The sequence below is a fragment of the Ranitomeya variabilis genome, chromosome 2, assembly GCF_051348905.1.
Source record: "Ranitomeya variabilis isolate aRanVar5 chromosome 2, aRanVar5.hap1, whole genome shotgun sequence".
Taxonomy (NCBI): Eukaryota; Metazoa; Chordata; class Amphibia; order Anura; family Dendrobatidae; genus Ranitomeya; species Ranitomeya variabilis.
Window position 1 is genome coordinate 196251208 of NC_135233.1, and position 26383 is coordinate 196277590.

General features: G+C 46.7%; 1 protein-coding gene across 1 annotated transcript in view; it reads left to right on the forward strand.

Moving 5' to 3' along the window:
* Window positions 1-26383, forward strand: part of AIFM1 (apoptosis inducing factor mitochondria associated 1) — a 42114-nt gene that overhangs the window by 463 nt on the left and 15268 nt on the right. Inside the window, exons 2-9 of the mRNA XM_077283401.1 lie at window positions 4007-4143; window positions 5238-5316; window positions 6314-6343; window positions 6431-6463; window positions 6559-6680; window positions 6757-6887; window positions 6974-7064; window positions 17282-17366. Coding sequence (XP_077139516.1) covers window positions 4007-4143; window positions 5238-5316; window positions 6314-6343; window positions 6431-6463; window positions 6559-6680; window positions 6757-6887; window positions 6974-7064; window positions 17282-17366 — 708 coding nt within the window. The remainder of the gene's footprint in view (window positions 1-4006; window positions 4144-5237; window positions 5317-6313; window positions 6344-6430; window positions 6464-6558; window positions 6681-6756; window positions 6888-6973; window positions 7065-17281; window positions 17367-26383) is intronic.

The window sequence follows — 26383 nt, forward strand, 5'->3', positions numbered from 1 at the left end:
GTGACTCCGGACGTGGGGGAGGCGTATTAGTACCAGCGCTGCAGCCGGTCACCCTGATAGGGCAGCGCAGTGACCCCGGACGTGGGGGAGGCGTATTAGTACCAGCGCTGCAGCCGGTCACCCTGATAGGGCAGCGCAGTGACCCCGGACGTGGGGGAGGCGTATTAGTACCAGCGCTGCAGCCGGTCACCCTGTAGGGCAGCACAGTGACTCTGGATGCGGGGGAGGCGTATTAGTACCAGCGCTGCAGCCGGTCACCCTGATAGGACAGCGCAGTGACTCCGGATGCGGGGGAGGCGTATTAGTACCAGCGCTGCAGCCGGTCACCCTGATAGGACAGCGCAGTGACCCCGGACGTGGGGGAGGCGTATTAGTACCAGCGCTGCAGCCGGTCACCCTGATAGGGCAGCGCAGTGACCCCGGACGTGGGGGAGGCGTATTAGTACCAGCCCTGCAGCCGGTCACCCTGTAGGGCAGCACAGTGACTCTGGATGCGGGGGAGGCGTATTAGTACCAGCGCTGCAGCCGGTCACCCTGATAGGACAGCGCAGTGACTCCGGATGCGGGGGAGGCGTATTAGTACCAGCGCTGCAGCCGGTCACCCTGATAGGGCAGCGCAGTGACCCTGGACGTGGGGGAGGCGTATTAGTACCAGCGCTGCAGCCGGTGACCCTGATAGGGCAGTGCAGTGACCCCGGACGTGGGGGAGGCGTATTAGTACCAGCGCTGCAGCCAGTGACCCTGATAGGGCAGCGCAGTGACTCCGGACGTGGGGGAGGCGTATTAGTACCAGCGCTGCAGCCAGTGACCCTGATAGGGCAGCGCAGTGACCCCGGACGTGGGGGAGGCGTATTAGTACCAGCGCTGCAGCCGGTCACCCTGATAGGGCAGCGCAGTGACCCCGGACGTGGGGGAGGCGTATTAGTACCAGCCCTGCAGCCGGTCACCCTGATAGGACAGCGCAGTGACTCTGGATGCGGGGGAGGCGTATTAGTACCAGCGCTGCAGCCGGTCACCCTGATAGGACAGCGCAGTGACTCCGGATGCGGGGGAGGCGTATTAGTACCAGCGCTGCAGCCGGTCACCCTGATAGGGCAGCGCAGTGACCCTGGACGTGGGGGAGGCGTATTAGTACCAGCGCTGCAGCCGGTGACCCTGATAGGGCAGTGCAGTGACCCCGAATGCGGGGGAGGCGTATTAGTACCAGCGCTGCAGCCAGTGACCCTGATAGGGCAGCGCAGTGACTCCGGACGTGGAGGAGCCGTATTAGTACCGGCGTTGCGGCCGGTGACCCTGATAGGGCAGTGCAGTGACCCTGGACGCGGGGGAGGCGTATTAGTACCGGTGCTGCAGCCAGCGACCCTGATAGGGCAGCTCAGTGACACCGGACGCGGGGGAGGCGTATTAGTACCGGCGCTGCAGCCGGTCACCCTGATAGGGCAGCGCCGTGACCCCGGATGCGGGGGAGGCGTATTAGTACCAGCGCTGCAGCCAGCGACCCTGATAGGGCAGCGCAGTGACACCGGACACGGGGGAGGTGTATTAGAACCAGCGCTGCAGCCAGTGACCCTGATAGGGCAGCACAGTGACACGGGGGAGGTGTATTAGAACCAGCGCTGCAGCCGATGACCCTGATAGGGCAGCGCAGTGACACCAGACGTGGGGGAGGCGTATTAGTACCGGCGTTGCAGCCGGTGACCCTCATAGGGCAGCGCAGTGACACCGGACACGGGGGAGGTGTATTAGAACCAGCGCTGCAGCCGGTGACCCTGATAGGGCAGCGCAGTGACCCCGGACGCGGGGGAGGCGTATTAGTACCGGCGTTGCAGCCGGTGACCCTGATAGGGCAGCGCAGTGACACCGGACACGGGGGAGGCGTATTAGTACCGGCGTTGCAGCCGGTGACCCTGATAGGGCAGCGCAGTGACACCGGACACGGGGGAGGGGTATTAGTATCAGCGCTGGAAATAAAATATGTCACTCCCAAGTATTTTTTTGTAGGGTTTTTTCAAGTTTGGATGTTATTTGCTATCCGTGGGAAAAGGGAGTCATATTCTGATTAGGGGTCTGACCTCTGGGACCCCCACAATCCCCATGTGAAAGGAGCGGAGGATGACCATACGCTCTGCTGCCACATTCAGGGCTATCCAAGTGCCGAAGACCGAGCGCAGCGCTGCGCTATCTCCGGTGCTCCAAAGAAACTGAATGGAGAGCAACACAGGGGCTGTAGAAGGCAAACCGTCAGATATATATAACAAAATCCAGTCTTACAAACAATTTTTAGAGAAAAATATCTGCTTTAAAGTAGAAAACTCCTCCACAAAGTGTCTTCATCCTATAAGGAGGATCTTTCTCCAGTCTGAGCATGGTAAACTGGCCGCGTCAGGGAGTAGCGGCTGCAGAGCGGAGTTACAGGTCGTTTAGATTTGTAAATCTTTTGTAATCCTCCCTGTTGCGGAGACTTTGGCTTGTAAAGTATAGCTGATTTGTTACAGTTCAGGTGGGTGTTACTAGAGATTTGTCTCTGGGGGGCATGTACTTCTGCCTCCTGTATGATTCTGACCAATCGTAAGTAGGCTGCCACACGCAGGGACTTAAGAACACACCCCCATAATAAACTAGAGCAGGTTTGTTACTGTGAGACATGTAATGACAGCCCTGATCTCACTGCTGGGAGTGGAGCAAAGAGGAGTGTGATTACCAACACTTCTTCAACTTTCAGCTCAGTGCAGTCAGTGTGGGGGGAGGGGTAGTGCAGAGGATCTTCAGCTCTCCTCTCACAGTGCGGTCAGCTCGGATGTATCTTTCCCCACAGTGTTAGTCATTTATCCTCTACACCCAGCACTAGTGATGACACACAGCTCTGCAGCGTGACCAGTGAGAAGAGCAGACTGTCATTACATGTCTCACACAGGAGAAAGCCTGTTCTAGGCTATTGTGGGGGGCGTGTTCTTTCACCCCTGTGTGTTGCTTTCTGCTTATGATTGGTCAAGGTCATAGATGGAAAGAAGTACACGACCTCAGTGAGGACTCTCTGGAAACGCCCCCTGAACTTATCATAAATTCTAACCTAAACTTTACAAGCTAATATCTCTGCAACAAAGCAGAGAAATAAAAAACTGTTTTACTCCGCTCTGCAGCCACGATTCCTTGCTGTGTCCAGGTTACCATACCTTATCATAGGCCATCACCAGTACAGTGGGTGCTGAGTGCCGGGAATCCCTGCTGTCCTGCCGGGCACTTCCAATGTAATGGAGAGAGCTCCCCGCACTTGTGCACAGCATATTTTCCTTTTATCCTCTTTTTGGCACAAGGTTAAAGGGGTTGTCCAGGATGATTACATTTTTTGTCCTATGGGCCGGGAATTCAGCTGCTCTTTGTCAGCAGCGCAGCTCTTCCAGGCTGCCCTATTGCTGGGGCGTGACTTCTCACGTCATGCCGATTGACAGCTGATGGTCCACCATGATGTGAGCAGTCATTCCCTGTCAACAGAGCAAAATGGAAGAGAAGCCCCTGCTCTGTTGATGTGACATCAGCAGAAGCCACTGAGTAACCGGCAGGAGAGGTCTGTGCCGGCAGAGGTCGGTGTCGGGCACAACGATCTGCCTGTTAGTTCTTAGACACCTAGGTATAAAGTTCTGGATGACCCCTGTAAGGGAGGTCTGTCCTCCCAATGGAGCGGTTCAGGGCGACCTTTTTTTAGCAGCTCTACAGAATCCCTCTGGCCAGTAGTACCTGTGGGACCCCTGATTATAGAGCGAGGATTCATGTATACCTGGATCGGTCCTCTGCTCCGCACTATGGATGTGGCAGCAGCCGCCATTATAGGACTTACACACAGGGCAGAGAAGCCTTTCACTATTGCCGCGGTATCAGTCCTCAGTTGTTTTTACACCTGTAAATTGCATTGAGAATTAATGTCCGTCGTTCCCCGAGCTGGCCAAGAATCCCGAGTGTTTGGTCGGGAAATGTTCGGAGCTTCCTACCCTGTCTCCTCTCATTACAGACTGCCTGTTCCAGCGCTTCACCTCGCCCTATAATCAGGTACTGAGGAACTCTGGGAGCCTCGCGAACGTCCCGTCCCCCGGAGGGGCTGCCTATGGAATACTTGTTGCAGTGGCCACAGTGGGAGGTGGAATATATGTAAGTATGAAAATGGTGGATAACGTAACGTCCTTAAAGGGAACCTGCCGGCTTTCTTTGTGTAGCTCAGACTTTTTCTACATTGTAACAAGCCCCGTTTCGTGTGGTAGCGATTGGTGAATATGTGCAAATCTCATCACTTGCGCCCACGATGGTGCGCTAACAGACATGGAGGCAGTTTAGGGGGCTAAGGGCAGCTGGCTATAGCAAGGAAAGAAAATCTGATGAAGGACAGATGTGATCCGCGCTGCTCTCTACGCTTTTTTCCAAGGTCACATATAGACTAGACTTCAATAATGACTTTTCAGTACACGAGCGTCAGATGACCGGCTATCATGGGCCTTCCAAGAATTTATTATGGCCACATTTAAAAAATGTGATAAAAACACATGTAAAACAACCGAGAAATGGCAAGTAACCTAATAGGTGCAGAGAGTCCCCTACATGTAAAACTCCTAGTGGGAACGTAGCCTTAACATTAAAGGGATTGTCCACTATTGGGACAACCCCTTCTCAAACTGAACGTTTGCCCCCTGTAAAAATAAAAGCACTTATATATATATAAGTATATATATACTCCGTCCTTTCCAGTGCCAGCACCATTCCCATGGTATTCCCATGGTGCCGGCGCTCGCATTCCCAGGGCTCACGTGAAGTTGGTGAGACGGCACGGCTTTGAGGACAGGATAAAATTGCATCAAAATCAATAATCATTGTAATACTTTGTGGACGCTGACATACTGACATTAGAGGTTCATGAAATAGTAGGCATCCTGGGGTACGGACGGGAGGCGCCAAAATCCCACAGAACCTCCTTCCCCCGCACAAAACGACAATTTCCAATATAATTGATATATTTGTTTATTCCTGATACTTTCCTTGTGTTACTGGTTTCATCATTTCTGCACCCCGACGTGCTCGTTATTTTACCACCAATCAATAATACATGCCAGATTTCAATATAAATGATGGTGTAGTCACCAAAATCCCCATATAATTGTCCAGAACTAAACGTTAGAGCTTCTATAGTGTCCTGTGTTTTTTTTTTTTTAAAGTGATTTCTCTGCAGTTTAAGTTCCATCTTTTTGCCCCAGGTATACAGAACGTTACACAGAGATAAATCCCGGTTTAACGAGAGAATCTCAACTATCAAGTCCATTAGAGAGAACATAGGTTAGTAGGCCTCAACTTCAAATTTATTTAAAGGGGTTGTCCATGCTTGGGGCTCAAGTCTGCAGTCATTCTATATCATGCTGTGTGACTGCAGACTTGTAAATACTCACAGTCCTCCATGTGCACGCTGTGAGGATTCTCCGACGTCGGGACTGTAACTCTGCGATTTCCATACCGGCCACATTCTGACTAGACATGTTCGGCCTCACTCACGTCTAGTTGGTACATGACTGCACGCTTCTGGATCCGGCAGCAGAGAATCCTGACAATGTGCAGTGTATGCATTAGGATTCAAAGGTAGTGATGAGCAAACCCGTGGATGTTCAGGTTCGAATGGTGGGCCGAATATCCCGCGGTTCCTACATTGTGCTCTGTGCGGGAAACATCGGCTCTGATTGGTGGTAACCTTACTGACATGACCGCCGGTCAGAGCGCTGTGACCGGAGGTGAACATGTTACCGCCTATCAGGCGTCCGCTTATGACTACTATTCTCATCCCTGACTCCTGATTGAGCACTTAGGTGACCTAGCCTAATGATATCTCCTCAGTATAAATGGAGGGGGACAACCCATGTAACCTTTAAAGGGCTTTTTCAGCCTCAATACATTTTTTTTACGAAGAGCTGACACAGTGTTGTAATAAACGAAAAGGCTTAAAGGCAACCAGTCATGTCCAGAAATGCTATTCACCTGTAGATATAGGTTTAATTGGCAGTAAAAGGGTGTTAAAAGCCTGCCTTATTGGAACAGCAGCTGCTGGGAGAAAAGGGACTTGTATCCTCCCTGCAGCCGCTCGCTTCCAGTCCGAAAGGACACCCCACCTATGACAGCCTCACCTTTCAGGCATTAGTGGCAGAATCTACTGACATGCTCTAAATGTTTACACTATCACCAACCCTTTACCTGCATGGATGTGATATATACAGTTGTGTGACTGAAGTCTTTATTGTATTTTTATATATATATATATATATATTTATTTTTTTTTATCTTGCAGAGAATCCGGACAGTTCAGGGAGCACCACCGGTAAGTAATTTGTGCCTATATTTATATTTGTATATATCTCTAATAATAATAATTTATGTGGCTAATTATTTTCTTTTGCGTCACAAGTGGAATTTAAAGAAGTTAATAAGGACAAACAAGGTGAGAAATTGGGTACACCGATTGTCTTAGGTGTTGCATTTTATTATTCATATAAATAATATTCTAAATAATATTGTAAATTTAATTTGTTTAAGGAAAGCAAAAAGTTCTACCCGCTGCTGTTTTACCGAGCCATGTGCCGTTCCTTCTTATTGGTGGAGGTACGGCTTCATTTGCTGCAGCACGATCCATACGTGCACGAGATCCCGGCGCAAAGGTGAGCGTGCGAAAGGTGCAATGTGTTCTGGATTATTGTCTGCGCAATTCTAATATTATGACATTGTATATCTAAGGTTCTGATTGTGTCAGATGAGTTGGACCCTCCTTATATGCGACCTCCTCTTTCCAAAGAACTCTGGTTTTCGGATGACCCTGATGTTACAGAAACTCTGCACTTTAAGCAGTGGAACGGCAAAGAAAGGAGGTTGGAGGAATAATTGGGCTTCTCCATGTATGTGCCACGAGTGCGTGAGATCGTAGCGTAATACATCATTTCTGTCTTCTGCGCAGCATCTTTTTCCAGCCACCGTCCTTCTATGTGGCTCCAGAGGAGTTGATGTCTGCAGAGCATGGCGGGGTGTCAGTTGTTACTGGGAGAAAGGTAACAGCAATATCTTCTGGAAAAGAATGGAAATAATAATAATAATCAGATACTATTGGGATGAGTAACTTGGTTATGTTAAAGGGATGTTCCACTTAGAAAACTTTATTTTAACGGGTCAAAAAAGAAACAAAAGTGATCTTCTCCTAGGTTATCCCCCACCGTTCCTTTCTTGACTTTTTGAGGGTCCTTTCGTCCTAAAATGGGTGCAGTCATGGCCGAAAGTGTTGACACCCTTGAAATTGTTCCAGAAAATGAAGTATTTCTCCCAGAAAATGATTACAATTACGCATGTTTTGATACACATTTTTATTTCCTTTTGGAACAACACAAAAAACATAGGAAAAAGGCAAATTTGACATCATTTCGCAGAAAACTCCAACAATGGGCAGGATTAAATTGTTGGTATCTTTTACAAAAATGTGGGTAAACAACTTTGTCTCAAGCATGTGATGCTTGTTCACGCTCACCTGTGGCAAGTAACAGGTGTGGGCATTATGAAAATCACACCTGAAGCCAGGTAAAAAGGGGAGACCTTGACTCAATCTTTGCATTGTGCCTCTGTGTGTGCCACACTAAGCATGGAGAACAGAATGAGGAGAAGAGAACTGTCTGAGAACTTGAGAATCAAAATTGTTGAAATATATCAACAATCTCAAGGTTACAATTCATTTCCAGAGATCTTGATGTTCCTTTGTCCACGGTGCGCAACATAACCAAGAAGTTTACAACCCATGGCACTGTAGGTAATCTCCCTGGATGTGGATGGAGAGAAAAATTGATGAAAGATCGCAACGCAGGAAAGTATGGATGATGGATAAGCAGCTCCAATCAAGTTATAAAGAAATTGAAGCTGTCCTGCAGACTCAGGGTGCATCACCGTCTGTACAAACTATCCATCCGCATGTGAATGAATTGATACACTATGGCAGGAGACCCAGGAGGACCCCACTGCTGACGCAGAGATATAAAAAAGCTAGACTGCAGTTTGCCAACACGTACGTGGGCAAGCTTAAATCGTGTGAAATCGGCTTGTGAACAGATGAGACCAAATAGAGCTTTTTGCACAACACCAATAAAGTATCCTATCGTGGTTAGCCAAGCATAAATAAATACCTACAAAAAAAAGGCACCACTTACACAATATTATTTAAAAAAAAATCCTTTATTAATGACAAATAAACCAACAAAGTGGTCATAAAATTGCCTGAACCGGCAAAGGTGAGACACAACAGACACAAAACAAAAGCGGACACATGGACCTAAAAATAACAACACATCATGTAAATACACAAAATGTGACACAATTCTATACATATGGGAACTAGGTATATGGGGTAGATAACATGGCTGGGCACATAATTAAATAAATAAATATAACAAAATAAGGACAATTGTAACATATGCACATAGGACCGGTGTATGACAAATGAAAATCACAGGGTTTAAGTAAACCACATATTTTACCCTTCGCCACGACAGCACCCCACATGAGAGAGAGGGATCCGCCCATAGGAACAGGAAACCTACAGAATAAAAGGAGGCGGTCCCCTCTCCTCCTCAGTTTAGGTTTCCTGTTTCTATGGGAACCCCGAAGTACCTGCAGTCCAAAAAGGATTCCTGGGCCATGCACCCGCCTGCGTCAGTCTCTGGTGGAACGGCAGGGGCTGCGGTACCAGAGGCAGCGGCGGGGGAGCCACTGTTTGCAGCCTCCCCCCTCGTCTGTTCATCGCCATGGTCCGGGTTCGGTGCCGCTGGGCCGCCCGGATCCATGAGGACGCGCGCGCTCAGCGGCCGGCTTCTTATCCAGCAGCCGCCGCATGGTAAGGAGGAGCGGCGCGTCTAACCCGGAAGTCGCTGGAGCACTTCCGGGTTGGGTCCGGGGAGGCAGGAGATTCGGCGCCAGATTCAAAAGTGCAGCGCTAGCGTCGGCCGGTGTGTGTAAGTATGGCTTCACCGGCCGATGTAGCGCACTTGTCTGCAACAGAGCAGTCTCCCAGTAAGGAGACAAGCGCCAGGAGCAGCACTAAAAGTGGAGATCGATCCCAGGAAAAGCGATCTGCCACCAAACAGAAAGGTCTTTCAGCTAAGAATCCGCCTCCAGAACCGGTACCTGTCAGCTTCACTGGGTGAGTTTTAAAAGAGTCTCTTCCCATATGCTGATATATGTTCCTCCTATATCCCCTTCCTCTAGACTAAGAAAAGGACACATAAAACCAAACACAGAGAATGTGCCTTATGCTTGCAACCCCTCCCGGACTCATATACTAAGAGGTTATGTGCAGAGTGCATCGTACTGACATTACGGCAAGAAAACGTAATGACTCCATCTGACGTTAGAGCCATAATTCGGGAAGAGATGCAAGGTCTGGCCCATACAAGTAGCACCAGTACCCGCCAGCCCAGCAGGTCCCGATCTCCAGTAAGCTCGGAGTCAGAGGTAGTGCAAAAATCCTCTGATGAAGAGGAGTCCCAGCCAAGTTCATCGGAATATGAAGGAGGGCTTTGTCTACCAAATAGCAGTGTAGACAGTTTAATTAAAGCCGTCAGGAGCACGATGGGGTGCCCAGATGAGAAGGGAAAGAAGTCAGCGCAGGACATCATGTTCGCGGGGTTAGGACAAAGAAAACGAAGGTCCTTCCCCGCCATACCCACAATTAAGGAGCTGGTTAAAAAAGAGTGGGAGAAACAACATACAAGAGGTTTTTTACCATCCTCTGCTAAAAGACGCTACCCCTTCAGTGATGAAGAACTTAATTCCTGGCAAAAGGTACCAAAAGTTGATGCTGCAGTGGCTTCAACTTCTAAACAGTCGGTCTTGCCTGTGGAGGACTCAGGGACGCTAACTGATCCGTTAGACCGGAAAGCAGAAGCCTTGCTTAAAAGGTCATGGGAGGCTAATACGGGGGCATTCAGACCAGCCATCTCTAGCACCTGTACTGCAAGGTCACTGCTAGTATGGACGGAGCAGCTGGAGGAACAAATTAGAAGTGGAGCTTCCAGAAATACAATTCTGTCGAAAATCCCTCTAATGAAAGATGCAGTAGCATTCCTAGCCGATGCCTCGGTGGATTCGCTACGCCTAACAGCCAGGTCAGCCGGCCTAGTAAACACAGCCCGGCGAGCACTCTGGTTGAAGAACTGGAAAGGGGACGCACAGGCCAAAGCAAAACTTTGTGCGATCCCCTGCCAGGGTGAGTTCCTATTCGGGAAAGCTCTGGATGAGCTCTTAAATAAAGCAGGAGAGCGGAAGAAAGGCTTCCCTAACCAGTACCTTCCCTCTTACAGGAGAGCTTTCAGGAGACGCCCCTTCACCAGGAATAAACCCACTGAGCAAAGGGAGCGCTGGGAGGCAAAGGATCCAAAACAAAAAGGTGCTCTGTTTTCCGGATCCTATAACCCAAGACGTAACAAGTACCGTTAATTATGAAGTGGGCGGTAGATTGAAATATTTCGCTGCTAAATGGAAATTAATAACATCTAGTCCTTGGATTCTGGACATTATTGGGAATGGATTAAAATTAGAATTTGATAGAATCCCTTGGGATTCTTTTATTGTAACATCTCCGAGAGGTCAACAACAACAAGAAGCTCTGGAATCAGAGATCCTATCGCTTCTATCTAAAAAAGTATTGATAAAAGTTCCCCGGGATCAAGAAGGGAGGGGGTTCTATTCCCCTTTATTCTTGATCAATAAACCAGATGGTTCATTCAGAACTATCATAAACCTCAAAAAACTAAATTCCTTTTTACGTAACCACACTTTCAAAATGGAATCCATTAGTTCTACCATCAAGCTTTTGTTCCCTAGGTGTGTCATGGCCGGGATAGACCTAAAAGATGCTTACTATCACCTTCCTATACATGCCGAACACCAGCAGTATCTAAGAGTAGCGGTCATCCTGGAGGGACAGGTTCGTCACTTCCAATATGTAGTAATGCCATTTGGGCTTTCTATGGCCCCCCGCATTTTTACAAAGGTGATGTTAGAGGTAATGGCTCATCTACGCCAACGGGACACTTTAATAATACCCTACCTGGATGACTTTCTAGTAATAGGGAATTCTGTGGCTCAATGTAAATTGCGGTTGTCTAACACAATCTCATCCCTGCAGGAGTTGGGCTGGATTATCAACTTCGAAAAGTCCAGGCTGAATCCAGACACTACTCAAATGTTTCTAGGGATCCAGCTAGACTCAGTAAGTCAAAAAAGCTTCCTCCCGCATTCAAAGAAAAGGACTATACAGTCAAAGGTGTCAGAAGCGATAAAAAACCCCTACATGACACTAAGGAAGGCTATGTCCTTACTGGGATCATTGTCCTCATGTATCCCGGCTGTACCATGGGCTCAATTCCATACCCGCCAATTACAGTACGAAGTACTGTCAGCCCAGGGACGGGAAGGACACCTAGAGAGTAAACTAACTCTCTCTAGAGATGTCATAGAATCTCTATCTTGGTGGCTAGATATGGGACACCTTTCAGGGGGTGTACCATGGATAATAGATCCATCCAAAATAATTACTACAGACGCCAGCCCTACGGGATGGGGTGCACATATGGAGGATGATGTAGTCCAGGATACCTGGAATCAGTCAGAATCATCATGTTCGTCAAATTGGAAAGAGTTAACAGCAGTAGGGAAAGCCTTAAATTATTTTCTTCCACAGATCCAAGGAGCAGATGTAAGAGTTTTCTCAGACAACTCCACCACAGTGGCCTATGTAAACCGCCAGGGCGGTACACGGTCAGGAAGTCTGATGACCATCGCAGGGGATATCTTCCAATTTGCAGAGACTCATCTTGCATCCCTAACAGCCCTACACATCAGAGGAATAGAGAATACCAAAGCGGACTACCTCAGCCGAAACAGGCTACGCCAGGGAGAATGGTCCTTAAACAGAGCCGTGTTCAGACTAATAACGAAAGCATGGGGAGTGCCTCAGATAGATCTATTTGCCACAAGAGGCAACAGACAGGTAGAAAGATTCGCTTCTCTGAACTCCATGGATCATCCAGACATGCTGGACTCTCTACACCATCCTTGGAACTTCAAACTGGCATACGCCTTTCCTCCGATGTCTCTAATTCCGCTAGTGATCAGGAAGATCAGGAGGGAGCAAGCAAGGGTAATCCTCATTGCACCCTTCTGGCCAAAAAGACCGTGGTTCTCCTGCCTCCAGACCATGTGTCTATCCGATCCATGGATTCTTCCATTGGACAAGGAACTACTGTTCCAAGGGACGTTTTTCCACCCGCAAGTGAAAGGGCTTCACTTGACGGCGTGGAACTTGAGCGGCAATTATTAACTTCAAGGGGTTTCTCAGAACAACTAGTAAACACCCTGCTACTAAGTAGGAAAAAATCTACAACCCTGATATATAGCAGGGTATGGAAAAAATTCTTAGACTTTCATACAGTACCATTCACTAAACAGGTTCCGATAACACCTATTCTAGAATTCCTACAAAAAGGTAGAGAATTAGGACTATCAGTGAACACCTTAAGAGTCCAGATATCAGCGTTAGGAGCCTTATATGGATATAATATAGCCGCTGATAGATGGGTCTCCAGATTCATTAAGTCTTGTGAACGCAGTAACCCAGTACATATTCCCCGTCTACCTCCGTGGGATTTAAATCTAGTGCTAGAGGCCTTAACCAGCTCCCCATTTGAGCCTCTAGATTCTATACCTCTAAATGTCCTCACATATAAGGTAGCCCTCTTGGTAGCTCTGACCTCAGCCAGACGTGTTAGTGACATCCAGGCCCTATCAGTAGACCCACCATTCTTACTGATATTCCATGACCGAATAGTCCTAAAACCAGACCCCTCATACCTCCCTAAGGTAGCATCCACCTACCACAGGTCACAGGAAATATTTCTCCCTTCCTTCTTTGATTCTCCTGTAACCCCTGAACAACAGAAGTTCCACACCTTAGATGTCAGAAGAGCCATCCTGACTTATATAGAAAGGTGTCAAGCATGGAGGGAGAGTAGGGCTCTGTTTATCTCCTTTCAGGGCCACAAGAAAGGAAATGGGGTCACGAGAGCTACCATATCTCGGTGGATCAGAGATGCTATCTGCTTGGCCTATACATCGAAAGGCGAGATTCCTCCAGTGGGTATTAAAGCGCACTCAACACGAGCCATGGCTTCCTCCTGGGCGGAACAAGCGGATGTCCCGATCCATCTAATATGTAAGGCCGCAACTTGGTCTACACCTTCTACCTTTTACAACCATTATAGACTTGATCTATCTTCATCTTCTGATCTGACCTTTGGTAGAGCTGTGCTTAGTACAGTAATCCCACCCGAGTAATGACTCTCTGAAAGTCTCTCATGTGGGGTGCTGTCGTGGCGAAGGGTAAAAAGCCGGATTACTCACCGGTAATGCTCTTTTAATGAGTCCACGACAGCACCCATTTACAACCCTCCCTGATTATGCACAGCCCTTTCTTTAATTCACAAATAATGGTTGTATAGAGTTTTTAAGATATTTTGCTGTATAAGAATTAATACTAAAGCTTTTGCGGTTCCCTTTTTATACTCTGTAAACTAAACTGAGGAGGAGAGGGGACCGCCTCCTTTTATTCTGTAGGTTTCCTGTTCCTATGGGCGGATCCCTCTCTCTCATGTGGGGTGCTGTCGTGGACTCATTAAAAGAGCATTAGGGTATGTGCACACGTTCAGGATTTCTTGCAGAAATTTCCTGAAGAAAACCGGAAATTTTCTGCAAGAAATCCGCATTTTTTTTTTTGCGTTTTTTTTCCGTTTTTTTTGCGTTTTTTTAACATTCTGCAAGCGTAATTAGCTTGCAGAATGCTAAAGTTTTCCAAGCGATCTGTAGCATCGCTTGGAAAACTGACTGACAAGTTGGTCACACTTGTCAAACATACTGTTTGACAAGTGTGACCAACTTGTTACTATAGATGCTGCTTTTGCAGCATCTATAGTAAAAGATAGAACGTTTAAAAATAATAAAAAAAATAAAAAAAATGCTTATACTCACCCGCAGACATCAGATCTCCTCACCGGCGTCCATTCCTATAGCTGATGTGTGCGCGCAGGGCCTTCCATGACGTCACGGTCACGTGAGCGGTCTCGACCAATCACAGGACAGTGACGTCATTCGGCAAGGTCCTTCTCCGCACACCAGCTACAGGAACCAGCCAGCGTGCAGCACAGAGGCGGGAACACTGCGCTGGACATCGAGGGTGAGTATAGGACTGTTTTTTATTTTATTTCTTATTTTTTGACCACTTATATGGTGCCCAGTGCGTGGAGGAGAGTTTCCTCTCCTCCACCCTGGGTACCAACCGCACATAATCTGCTTACTTCCCGCATGGTGTACACAGCCCCGTGCGGGAAGTAAGCAGATCAATGGACCCCTAGGTGTGCGGAATCCCCGCAATTCCGCATTTTTAATGAACATGTTGCTTTTTTTTCCGCTATGCGATTTTTTCGCGGAAAAAATCGCAACATTTGCACAAAAAATGCGGAATACACTGAAAATAATGGGAGGCATATGTAAGCGTTTTTTTCGCGTTTTTATCACGTTTTTATAGCGAAAAAACGCGAAAAAAACGCTAAAAATCCTGAACGTGTGCACATGGCCTTACCGGTGAGTAATCCGGCTTATCGGTCCATGAGCAGAGTAAAAAATGCCCTAACTAAATCATACAGCCATAGTAGCTACCTAAAGAACGTGTGATGTTGAGTCACTGTACACGTCAATTAGGCACAGGGACGGCATTAGGGCTACACAGTTTTTTTCTCGAGTCTAGTGGGTGTGATTTAGCACTAAGTGAGTTTCTTGTCAGTGCCTTGTCCTTTATTTTGACACAATTTGTAAATAAATTTGTAGGTATTTATTCAAATAGAGCTTTTTGGTAAAACACATCATTCTACTGTTTACCTAAAACAGAATGAGGCCTACAAAGAAAAGAACACAGTACCTACAGTCAAATATGGTGGAGGTTCAAAGATGTTTTGTGGTTGTTTTGCTGCCTCTGGCATTGGGTACCATGACTGTGTGCAAAGTATCATGAGATGTGAAGATTACCAAAGGATTTTGGGTCACAATGTAGTGCCCAGTGTCAGAAAGCTTGGTTTGCATCCTAGGTCATGGGTCTTTCAGCAGGATAATGAACCCAAACATACTTTACGAAGCCCCCAAAAATGGATGGAAACAAAGATCTGGAGAGTTCTGAAGTGGCAGCAATGAGTCCGGATCTAAATCCCATTGATCACCTGTGGAGAGATCCTAAAGTTGCTGTTGGGAGAAGACGCCTTCAAATATGAGAGACCTGGAGCAGTCTGCAAAAGACGAGGTGTAAGAAGCTTGTGGATGGTTATAGGAAGCGACTGATTGCAGTTATTTATTCAAAAGCGTGCAACCAAATATTAAGGTGAGGGTGCCAACAATTTTTTTCCCTCCTATTTTTGGGGGTTTTGTGTGAAATTATGTCCAAGTTACGTTTTCTTCTCTTTTTTTTTCTGTTACAATACACACAAAGGAAATAAACAAATGTATAACAAAACGTCTGGAATTGCAATAATTTCCTTGGAGAAATACTTAATTTTCTGGAACAATTTCAAGGGTGCCATGACTGTAGGTGAACGATTTGCAATTAATGAGAACCTGTCAGCAGGATTGTGCTCAGTAACCTACAGACAGTGTCAGGTCGGCGCCGTTAGGCCGGGATCACACATACGCGAGATACGGCCTGAGTCTCGCAGGTGAAAACGGTCCTCTGGCGCCGGCACTCCGGAGTGGGGCGTGCAGCCGCACAGCAATACATGGAGCTGCATGCTCCGCTCCGTAGTGCCGGCGCCAGAGCTGGGTTTTCACCTGCGAGACTCGGCCGTATCTCGCGTATGTGTGATCCCGGCCTTATACTGATTACAATGATACCTGGTGATGAAAAAAAAAATAGTCACCACCAAGATGGCGGCCCCTGCGCAGTAGCATCGATCAGCGATCCAATAGAGGCTACTGGGCAAGCGCTGGCGGCGCCATCTTGGAGAGAGTTTTTTTCCCGCTATCAAAATGGCGTCATCTGCGCAGTAGCATCAGTAGCTGGCTCAGCCGACGCTATTTTGAGAGATTTTTTTTTTCAGAATCAATGTACCGTTTTTTTCGCTTTGTAAGATGCACTTTTTTTCCCCCAAAGATGGGGGGGAAAAGGGGGGGGTGCATCTTACAAAGCGTACATGCCTTACCGATACTGTGGGTGTTGGCCGCAGGCTGGGATGAGGTGGTGTCCGGGTGCCCGGTGGTTGCTGGCTGGTGCTGCAGGTGTCTCCGGTGCCCAGCGGTGCTGCGTGAGTGTCCGACTCTGCCCGGGGCTCTGCCGACATTTTGCGAAAGGCCAGAGCCCCGGTAATTCCATGGTTCCCTGTGCGTGTGCGGTGGACTCCGGGAATATGGCCACCGGGGGCTGAGATCTCATCTCTCGAGATCTTGGTCCCGAGATCACCATCGACACATGCGCCGGCGGCAGCATTATTCCCGGAGTCCACCGCACACGCACAGGGAACTATGGAATTACTGGGGCTCTGGCCTGTCGCAAAATGTCGGCAGAGCCCCGGAGAGCAGCTAACACCCACGCAGCACCGGAGGCATCGGCCATCAACCGCCGGGCACCCAGAGACACCTGGCAGCAGCACCGGACATACAGAAGCACAAGACCCCCACAGCAGCACAAGACCCCCACACCAGTGTGCCGCACATCGGAGCCCCCCCTCATCCTAGCCTGCAGCATCACCCCACTCCTGCCTCCTCCAGCAGCGATCCTGGGACCCCACTTCACCGCACCCACCACGCCCGGTAAGCAATAAGACGCATGGATTATAAGAAGCACCACCATTTTATTAAAAAAATATTTTTTTTTCTTATTCTTCTCCTCAAAATTTGGGGTGCGTCTTATAATCCGGAGCATCTTATAATCCGAAAAATACGGTGTATTACTAAATAAAACAATTTAATGCACATTATACATGCGATCATGTGCCACCACTTTTCAATACTTATAATAATTAGCATGTAAAATAAAGATTCCACAAGAACCACAAGACAGATTAATCACCAGGTATGACTGTAATCAGTATAACGGCGCCGACCTGACACTGTCTGTATTTACTGTGCACAATCCTGCTGACAGGGGCGCTTTAAATAGGTTTATGATGTCTCTAATTTTTTCTTGTTTTTTTAGGTAGTACATCTAGATGTGCGGGAGAACAAGGTGAAGCTGAATGACGGGACCCAAATCTCATATGAAAAGTGCTTGATTGCCACAGGTAACGTTTCTGGCGTTCATCTCTGAGAATTATGTTTTTTGCATTGCTTCATTACGAGTAAAGAGGGTTGTCTGTGTTTTATATATATACCGTATATACTCGAGTATAAGCCAAGATTTTCAGCCCACTTTTTTGGGCTGAAAGTGACCCTCTTGGCTTATACTCGAGTTATTGTCAGGGGAGGGTCGGCGGGGGAGGGGGAGCAGCGCGGTGACATACTCACCTGTTCCCGACACGGTCCCTGGCAGTGTCTCACTGTCAGATGGTCTCCGGGAGCCAGCGGCATCTTCCTGTGTTCAGCGATCACGTGGTACCGCTCATTAAAGTAATGAATATGGACGCATATTCATTACTGTAATGAGCGGTACCACGTGACCGCTGAACACAGGAAGATGCCGCCGGCTCCCGGAGACCATCTGACAGTGAGACGCTGCCAGGGACCGCGTCAGGAACAGGTGAGTATATCGGGGGAGGTGAGCATTGCACGATAGTCACCTTCCTCTTTCCACTGCTGCGCGCCGCTCTGTCTTCCATCCTGTGCACTTACTGTTCAGGTCAGAGGGTGCGATGACGCGATTAGTGTGCACGCCGTGGAACGAGGAAGGTGACTATCGCAAGTGCCGGGGGCCTGAGCGACGAGAGGGGAGTATGTGATTTTTTTTATTATTATTTTAATCGCAGCAACAGCATATGGGGCAAATGTGTGGAGCATCTTATGGGGCATAATGTATGGAGCATCTTATGGGGCCACAATGTATGGAGCATCGTATGGGGCCACAATGTATGGAGCATCTTATGGGGCCACAATGTATGGAGCATCATATGGGGCCACAATGTATGGAGCATCGAATGGGGCCACAATGTATGGAGCATCGAATGGGGCCACAATGTATGGAGCATCGTATGGGGCCACAATGTATGGAGCATCTTATGGGGCCACAATGTATGGAGCATCGAATGGGGCCACAATGTATGGAGCATCGAATGGGGCCACAATGTATGGAGCATCGTATGGGGCCACAATGTATGGAGCATCTTATGGGGCCACAATGTATGGAGCATCTTATGGGGCCACAATGTATGGAGCATCTTATGGGGCCACAATGTATGGAGCATCTTATGGGGCCACAATGTATGGAGCATCTTATGGGGCCACAATGTATGGAGCATCGAATGGGGCCACAATGTATGGAGCATCGAATGGGGCCACAATGTATGGAGCATCGTATGGGGCCACAATGTATGGAGCATCGTATGGGGCCACAATGTATGGAGCATCTTATGGGGCCACAATGTATGGAGCATCTTATGGGGCCACAATGTATGGAGCATCTTATGGGGCATAATGTATGGAGCATCTTATGGGGCCATCAACCTTAATGCATCATTGTATGGGGCAAATGTTTCTATGGAGCATCTTATGGGGCCATTATTAACCTTTGTGCAGCATTATATGGGGCATATTTTAATATGGAGCATTATATGGGGCCCATCATGAACTGTATGGAGCATTATATGGGGCCCCTTATTCAATATGGATATTCAAAAACACTTAATCTACTGATGTCTCAATTAATTTTACTTTTACCAGTATCTATTTTTATTTTTGACATTTACCGGTAGCTGCTGCATTTCCCACCCTAGGCTTATACTCGAATCAATATGTTTTCCCAGTTTTTGCGGCAAAATTAAGGGGGTCGGCTTATACTCGGGTCGGCTTATACTATATGTGTGTGTATGTATGTATGTATGTATGTATGTATATATATATATATATATATATATATATATATATATATATATATATTTATTTATATACATACATACATAGATCCCTTATTATATAATATGCTGTAACTATAATGATTTCAGTTGGAACATTTGGATTTGGAAATTAAGGACATGAGACTCCATGAATTGAAGAGTGCTGCAGATTGCAAGATGTAAAATAAATAAATATATATATATATATATATATATATATATATATAATCTACTATATAATTGTCTAAGGGTCACTTCCGTCTGTCCTTCTGTCTGTCGCGGATATTCATTGGTCGCGGCCTCTGTCTGTCATGGAAATCCAAGTCGCTGATTGGTCGTGGCAAAACGGCCACGACCAATCGGCGAGGGGCACAGTCCGGCGGCAAAATGGCCGCTCCTTACTCCCCGCAGTCAGTGCCCGCTCCATAATCCCCTCCAGTCAGCGCTCACACAGGGTTAATGGCAGCGGTAACGGACCGCGTTATGCCGCGGTGTAACGCACTCCGTTAACGCTGCTATTAACCCTGTGTGACCAACTTTTTACTATTGATGCTGCCTATGCGGCATGAATAGTAAAAAGATCTAATGTTAAAAATAATAAAAAAAATAAAAAATCGTTATATACTCACTGTCCTTCGGCCCCTCAGATCCAGAACTGGCCTTTCTCTATCCCCATGATGGCACCACGGAGAGAGGGGTCCGCCCCCAGAGACAGGAAACCTACAGGTGAAAAAGGGCGTACCTCTCTCCCACATCAGTTGGTTTCCTGTCCCTGACGGGGAACCTACAGCTTCTTCGTGGGATTCCAGGGGCTGGTGCAGTCGACTTCCTAACGGGGCGCCCTGTTACGGCTGGATCAAGCGGTTTTTTCCCCTTTTTTCTCCCTTTCCTGAAGCACCACCACAGAGGTCGGGGGGCCTCATGGGTGAGTGGGGGAAGGCAGTGAAAGGATCAAGTCTGCCTTCCTCGAAAAAAAAAAAAAAAGGGGGTATGAAGGAGCGGGTGACGGCGGTCACCAAAGGACTCTACATAGTAATATGGAGGTAGCGGCGGCTATCTTTCCATAAAAGCCCAGGTAAGAACGGGGGCACCCGTGGGCAAAGACGCCGGCGCCATTACCGCCAAGTCGGTGCAGGCGTCAGCAACGGAGCGCTGGTACGCGCTCACCAGCGCCATTACCGCAAAACGCCGACAACGGAGCGCTAGTGCGCGCGCGCCGGCGTCCCAGCGCATTCATTCCCTCATGTGAGGCCGACGAACCAGAGAACCGGAAGTTGGGCGGGCGCATGCGCAGACCGTCACTTCCGGTATCGCCGGCACAAACACAATAAAAGAACGCCAGCAAACGAAATAGTGTGGCAAATTCAAACTCCAAGTGCACCACACAGTGCGGAGGCCACTATGAGCGAAAACGAGCAGCAGGTTATGCAGGAAGCTGTCCAGCGATCTCCTGAGCAGGCACAAGTGCAGCGGCGTCTGCACTTACAGCAGCAGCGCAAAGGAAACTCCTCCTCTGTACAGCGCAGCAGCAGCGGACGATCAGAGTCTCAACGCAGTCGGGGGTCTGCAAAAACCACACGGCCAGCGACGATTCCAGCGGATACAGTCCCCAGGCCCGAGACGGGGAGAAAAAGTACAGGCAAAACTAAGCACAAGGAATGTGCCATATGTTCAGACGAGCTGCCTTCCTCCTGGGAGAAGAGACTATGCAGCGTTTGTATAAAAAAGACGATTCAGGAGGAAACCCCATCATTTGCCTCAGAATTAAAGTCATTAATAAAAAGCCAGGTGGAAAGTGCCATTAAAGACATTAAAACCACAAAGAAAAAACATAAAAAAAGACCTGAGTTCCCTGAGTCTAGTGCGGACGAGTCAGAAAGCGAGTTATCCGACTCAAATGATTCGTCAGCCTCTGACACCTCTTCAGTATCCTCTGAGGGGGGGCGCAGTTGCTTCCCTATCGAGGAAACAGACGCTTTAGTGAAAGCGGTCAGAGCAACGATGGGGCTAGTAGATGAGCGACCTAAAAGAACAGCGCAGGACATAATGTTCAGCGGTCTGGAACAAAAAAGAAAAAGAGCATTTCCAGTAAATGAGAAAATTCACTCTCTAATTAAGAGAGAATGGAAAAAGCCAGACAAAAAAGCTCTCCTGACCCCCAAAAGAAAGTACCCGTTTGATGACCCAGCCTGCTCGTCCTGGAGTAAGGCACCAAAGTTAGATGTGGCCATAGCAAAGGCCTCAAAAAAGTTTGCCCTACCATTTGAGGACATGGGTACCTTAACCCCTTCCCGACATTTGACGTACTATCCCGTCGAGGTGGGGTGGGCCCCCATGACCGCCGACGGGATAGTACGTCATACGCGATCGGCCGCGCTCACGGGGGGGGGGCGCGGCCGATCGCGGCCGGGTGTCGGCTGCATATCGCAGCTGACATCCGGCACTATGTGCCAGGAGCGGTCACGGACCGCCCCCGGCACATTAACCCCCGGCACACCGCGATCAAACATGATCGCGGTGTACCGGCGGTATAGGGAAGCATCGCGCAGGGAGGGGGCTCCCTGCGGGCTTCCCTGAGACGATCGGTACAAGGTGATGTACTCACCTCGTACCGAACGTTTTCTCCCTGCAGGCCCCGGATCCAAAATGGCCGAGTGGCTGTATCCGGGTCCTGCAGGGAGCACTTCCGGGTCGGAGCAGGCTGCAGATGAGAGCTGCAGCCTGCTCCGATGAAAGTATGATCGCAGATCTGATAGAGTGCTGTGCACACTATCAGATCTGCGATCTGTGATGTCCCCCCCTGGGACAAAGTAAAAAAGTTAAAAAAAAAATTTCCACATGTGTAAAAAAAAAAAAAAAAAATTCCTAAATAAATAATAATAAAAAAAAAAATATTATTCCCATAAATACATTTCTTTATCTAAAAAAAAAAAAAACAAAAACAATAAAAGTACACATATTTAGTATCGCCGCGTCCGTAACGACCCAACCTATAAAACTGGCCCACTAGTTAACCCCTTCAGTAAACACCGTAAGAAAAAAAAAAAAAAACGAGGCAAAAAACAACGCTTTATTACCATACCACCGAACAAAAAGTGGAATAACACGCGATCAAAAAGACGGATATAAATAACCATGTTACCGCTGAAAACGTCATCTTGTCCCGCAAAAAACGAGCCGCCATACAGCATCATCAGCAAAAAAATAAAAAAGTTATAGTCCTCAGAATAAAGCGATGCCAAAATAATTATTTATTCTATTAAATAGTTTTTATCGTATAAAAGCGTCAAAACATAAAAAAATGATATAAATGAGGTATCGCTGTAATCGTACTGACCCGACGAATAAAACTGCTTTATCAATTTTACCAAGCGCAGAACGGTATAAACGCCTCTCCCAAAAGAAATTCATGAATAGCTGGTTTTTGGTTATTCTGCCTCACAAAAATCGGAATAAAAAGTGATAAAAAATGGTCACGTGTCCGAAAATGTTACCAATAAAAACGTCAACTCGTCCCGCAAAAAACAAGACCTCACATGACTCTGTGGACCAAAATGTGGAAAAATTATAGGTCTCAAAATGTGGAGACGCAAAAACTTTTTTGCTATAAAAAGCGTCTTTTAGTCTGGTTTCACACTTGCGTTTTTATCTGCATGCGTTTTTTAAAAAAACCACATGTGTGAAAAAATGCATGTAAACGCGGTAAAACGCATGCGTTTTTATAGAAAAACACAAGAAAACAAGAAAAAAACAAAAAACCCTAACCCTACCCCTAACCCTACCCCTAACCTGAAATACGTGGCACTGAAATACGTGGCACTGAAATATACGTTTATATACGTATATACGTATATAAGTGCCACGATATTTCAGTGCCACGTATTTAAGTGCCACGTATTTCAGTGCCACGTATTTCAGTGCCACGTATTTCAGTGCCACGTATTTCAGTGCCACGTATTTCAGTGCCACGTATTTCAGTGCCACGTATTTCAGTGCCACGTATTTCAGTGCCACGTATTTACGTGCCACGTATTTTTCAGTGCCTGAAATACGTGGCACTGAAATACGTGGCACTGAAATATCGTGGCACTGAAATATCGTGGCACTGAAATATCGTGGCACTGAAATATCGTGGCACTGAAATATCGTGGCACTGAAATATCGTGGCACTGAAGTATTTACGTGCCACGTATTTTTCAGTGCCTGAAATACGTGGCACTGAAATACGTGGCACTGAAATACGTGGCACTGAAATATCGTGGCACTGAAATATCGTGGCACTGAAATATCGTGGCACTGAAATACGTGGCACTTAAATACGTGGCACTTAAATACGTGGCACTTAAATACGTGGCACTTATATACGTGGCACTTATATACGTGGCACTTATGACTGTCAGAAAATGTTCAGTAAACGGTTAGGGGTGAGGTTAGGGGTAGGGTTTCAGGTAGAATTGGGGAGTTTCCACTGTTCAGGCACATCAGGGGCTCTCCAAACGCGACATGGCGTCCAATCTCAATTCCAGCCAATTCTGCGTTGAAAAAGTAAAACAGTGCTCCTTCCCTTCCGAGCTCTCCCGTGCGTCCAAAAAGGGGTTTACCCTAACATATGGGGTATCAGCGTACTAGGGACAAATTGAACAACAACTTCTGGGGTCCAAGTTCTCTTGTTATCCTTGGGAAAATAAAAATTTGGGGGGCTAAAAATCATTTTTGTGGGAAAAAAAATATGTTTTATTTTCACGGCTCTGCGTTGTAAACTGTAGTGAAACACTTGGGGGTTCAAAGTTCTCACAACACATCTAGATAAGTTCCTTGGGAGGTCTAGTTTCCAATATGGGGTCACTTGTGGGGGGTTTGTACTATTTGGGTACATCAGGGGCTCTGCAAATGCAACGTGACGCCTGCAGACCAATCCATTTAAGTCTGCATTCCAAATGGCGCTCCTTCCCTTCCGAGCTCTGTCATGCGCCCAAACAGTGGTCCCCCCCACAAATGGGGTATCAGCGTACTCCAGACAAATTGGACAACAACTTTTGAGGTCCAATTTATCCTGATACCCTTGTGAAAATACAAAACTGGGGGCTAAAAAATAATTTTTGTGAAAAAAAAAATAATTTTTATTTTCACGGCTCTGCGTTATAAACTGTAGTGAAACACTTGGGGGTTCAAAGCTCTCAAAACACATCTAGATAAGTTCCTTAGGGGGTCTACTTTCCAAAATGGTGTCACTTGTGGGGGGGTTTAATGTTTAGGCACATCAGGGGCTCTCCAAACGCAACATGGCATCCCATCTTAATTCCAGTCAATTTTGCATTGAAAAGTAAAATAGCGCTTCTTCCCTTCTGAGCTCTGCTATGCGCCCAAACAATGGTTTACACCCACATATGGGGTATCGTCGTACTCAGGACAAATTGCACAACAACTTTTGTGGTCTAATTTCTTCTCTTACCCTTGGGGAAATAAAAAAATGGGGGTGAAAAGATCATTTTTGTGAAAAAATATGATTTTTTATTTTTACGGCTCTGCATTATAAACTTCTGTGAAGCACTTGTTGGGTCAAGGTGCTCAACACACATCTAGATAAGTTCCTTAAGGGGTCTACTTTCCAAAATGGTGTCACTTGTGGGGGGTTTCAATGTTTAGGCACATTAGGGGCTCTCCAAACGCAACATGGCGTCCCATCTCAATTCCAGTCAATTTTGCATTGAAAAGTCAAATGGCGCTCCTTCCCTTCTGAGCTCTGCCCTGCGCCCAAACAATGGTTTACACCCACATATGGGGTATCAGTGTACTCAGGACAAATTGCACAACAATTTTTGGGGTCCAATTTCTTCTCTTACCCTTGGGAAAATAAAAAATTGGGGGTGAAAAGATCATTTTTGTGAAAAAATATGATTTTTTATTTTTACGGCTCTGCATTATAAACTTCTGTAAAGCACTTGTTGGGTCAAAGTGCTCACCACACATCTACATAAGTTCCTTAGGGGGTCTACTTTCCAAAATGGTGTCACTTGTTAGGGGTTTCAATGTTTAGGCACATCAAGGGCTCTCTAAATGCAACATGGGGTCCCATCTCAATTCCAGTCAATTTTGCATTGAAAAGTCAAATGGCGCTCCTTCCCTTCCGAGCTCTGCCCTCCGCCCAAACAATGGTTTACACCCACATATGGGGTATCAGCGTACTCAGGACAAATTGCACAACAATTTTTGGGGTCCAATTTCTTCTCTCACCCTTGGGAAAATAAAAAATTGGGGGTGAAAAGATCATTTTTGTGAAAAAATATGATTTTTTATTTTTACGGCTCTGCATTATAAACTTCTGTAAAGCACTTGTTGGGTCAAAGTGCTCACCACACATCTAGATAAGTTCCTTAGGGGGTCTACTTTCCAAAATGGTGTCACTTGTTAGGGGTTTCAATGTTTAGGCACATCAGGGGCTCTCCAAATGCAACATGGCGTCCCATCTCAATTCCAGTCAATTTTGCATTGAAAAGTCAAATGGCGCTCCTTTGCTTCCAAGCTCTGCCATGCGCCCAAACTGTGGTTTACCCCCACATATGGGGTATCAGCGTACTCAGGACAAATTGTACAACAACTTTTGGGGTCTATTTTCTCCTGTTACCCTTGGTAAAATAAAACAAATTGGAGCTGAAATAAATTTTGTGTGAAAAAAAGTTAAATGTTCATTTTTATTTAAACATTCCAAAAATTCCTGTGAAACACCTGAAGGGTTAATAAACTTCTTGAAAGTGGTTTTGAGTACCTTGAGGGGTGCAGTTTTTAGAATGGTGTCACACTTGGGTATTTTCTATCATATAGACCTGTCAAAATGACTTCAAATGAGATGTGGTCCCTAAAAAAAAATGGTGTTGTAAAAATGAGAAATTGCTGGTCAACTTTTAACCCTTATAACTCCGTCACAAAAAAAAATTTTGGTTCCAAAATTGTGCTGATGTAAAGTAGACATGTGGGAAATGTTATTTATTAAGTATTTTGTGTGACATATGTCTGTGATTTAAGGGCATAAAAATTCAAAGTTGGAAAATTGCGAAATTTTCAAAATTTTCGCCAAATATTCGTTTTTTTCACAAATAAACGCAAGTTATATCGAAGAAATTTTACCACTAACATGAAGTACAATGTCACGAGAAAACAATGTCAGAATCGCCAAGATCCGTTGAAGCGTTCCAGAGTTATAACCTCATAAAGGGACAGTGGTCAGAATTGTAAAAATTGGCCCGGTCATTAAC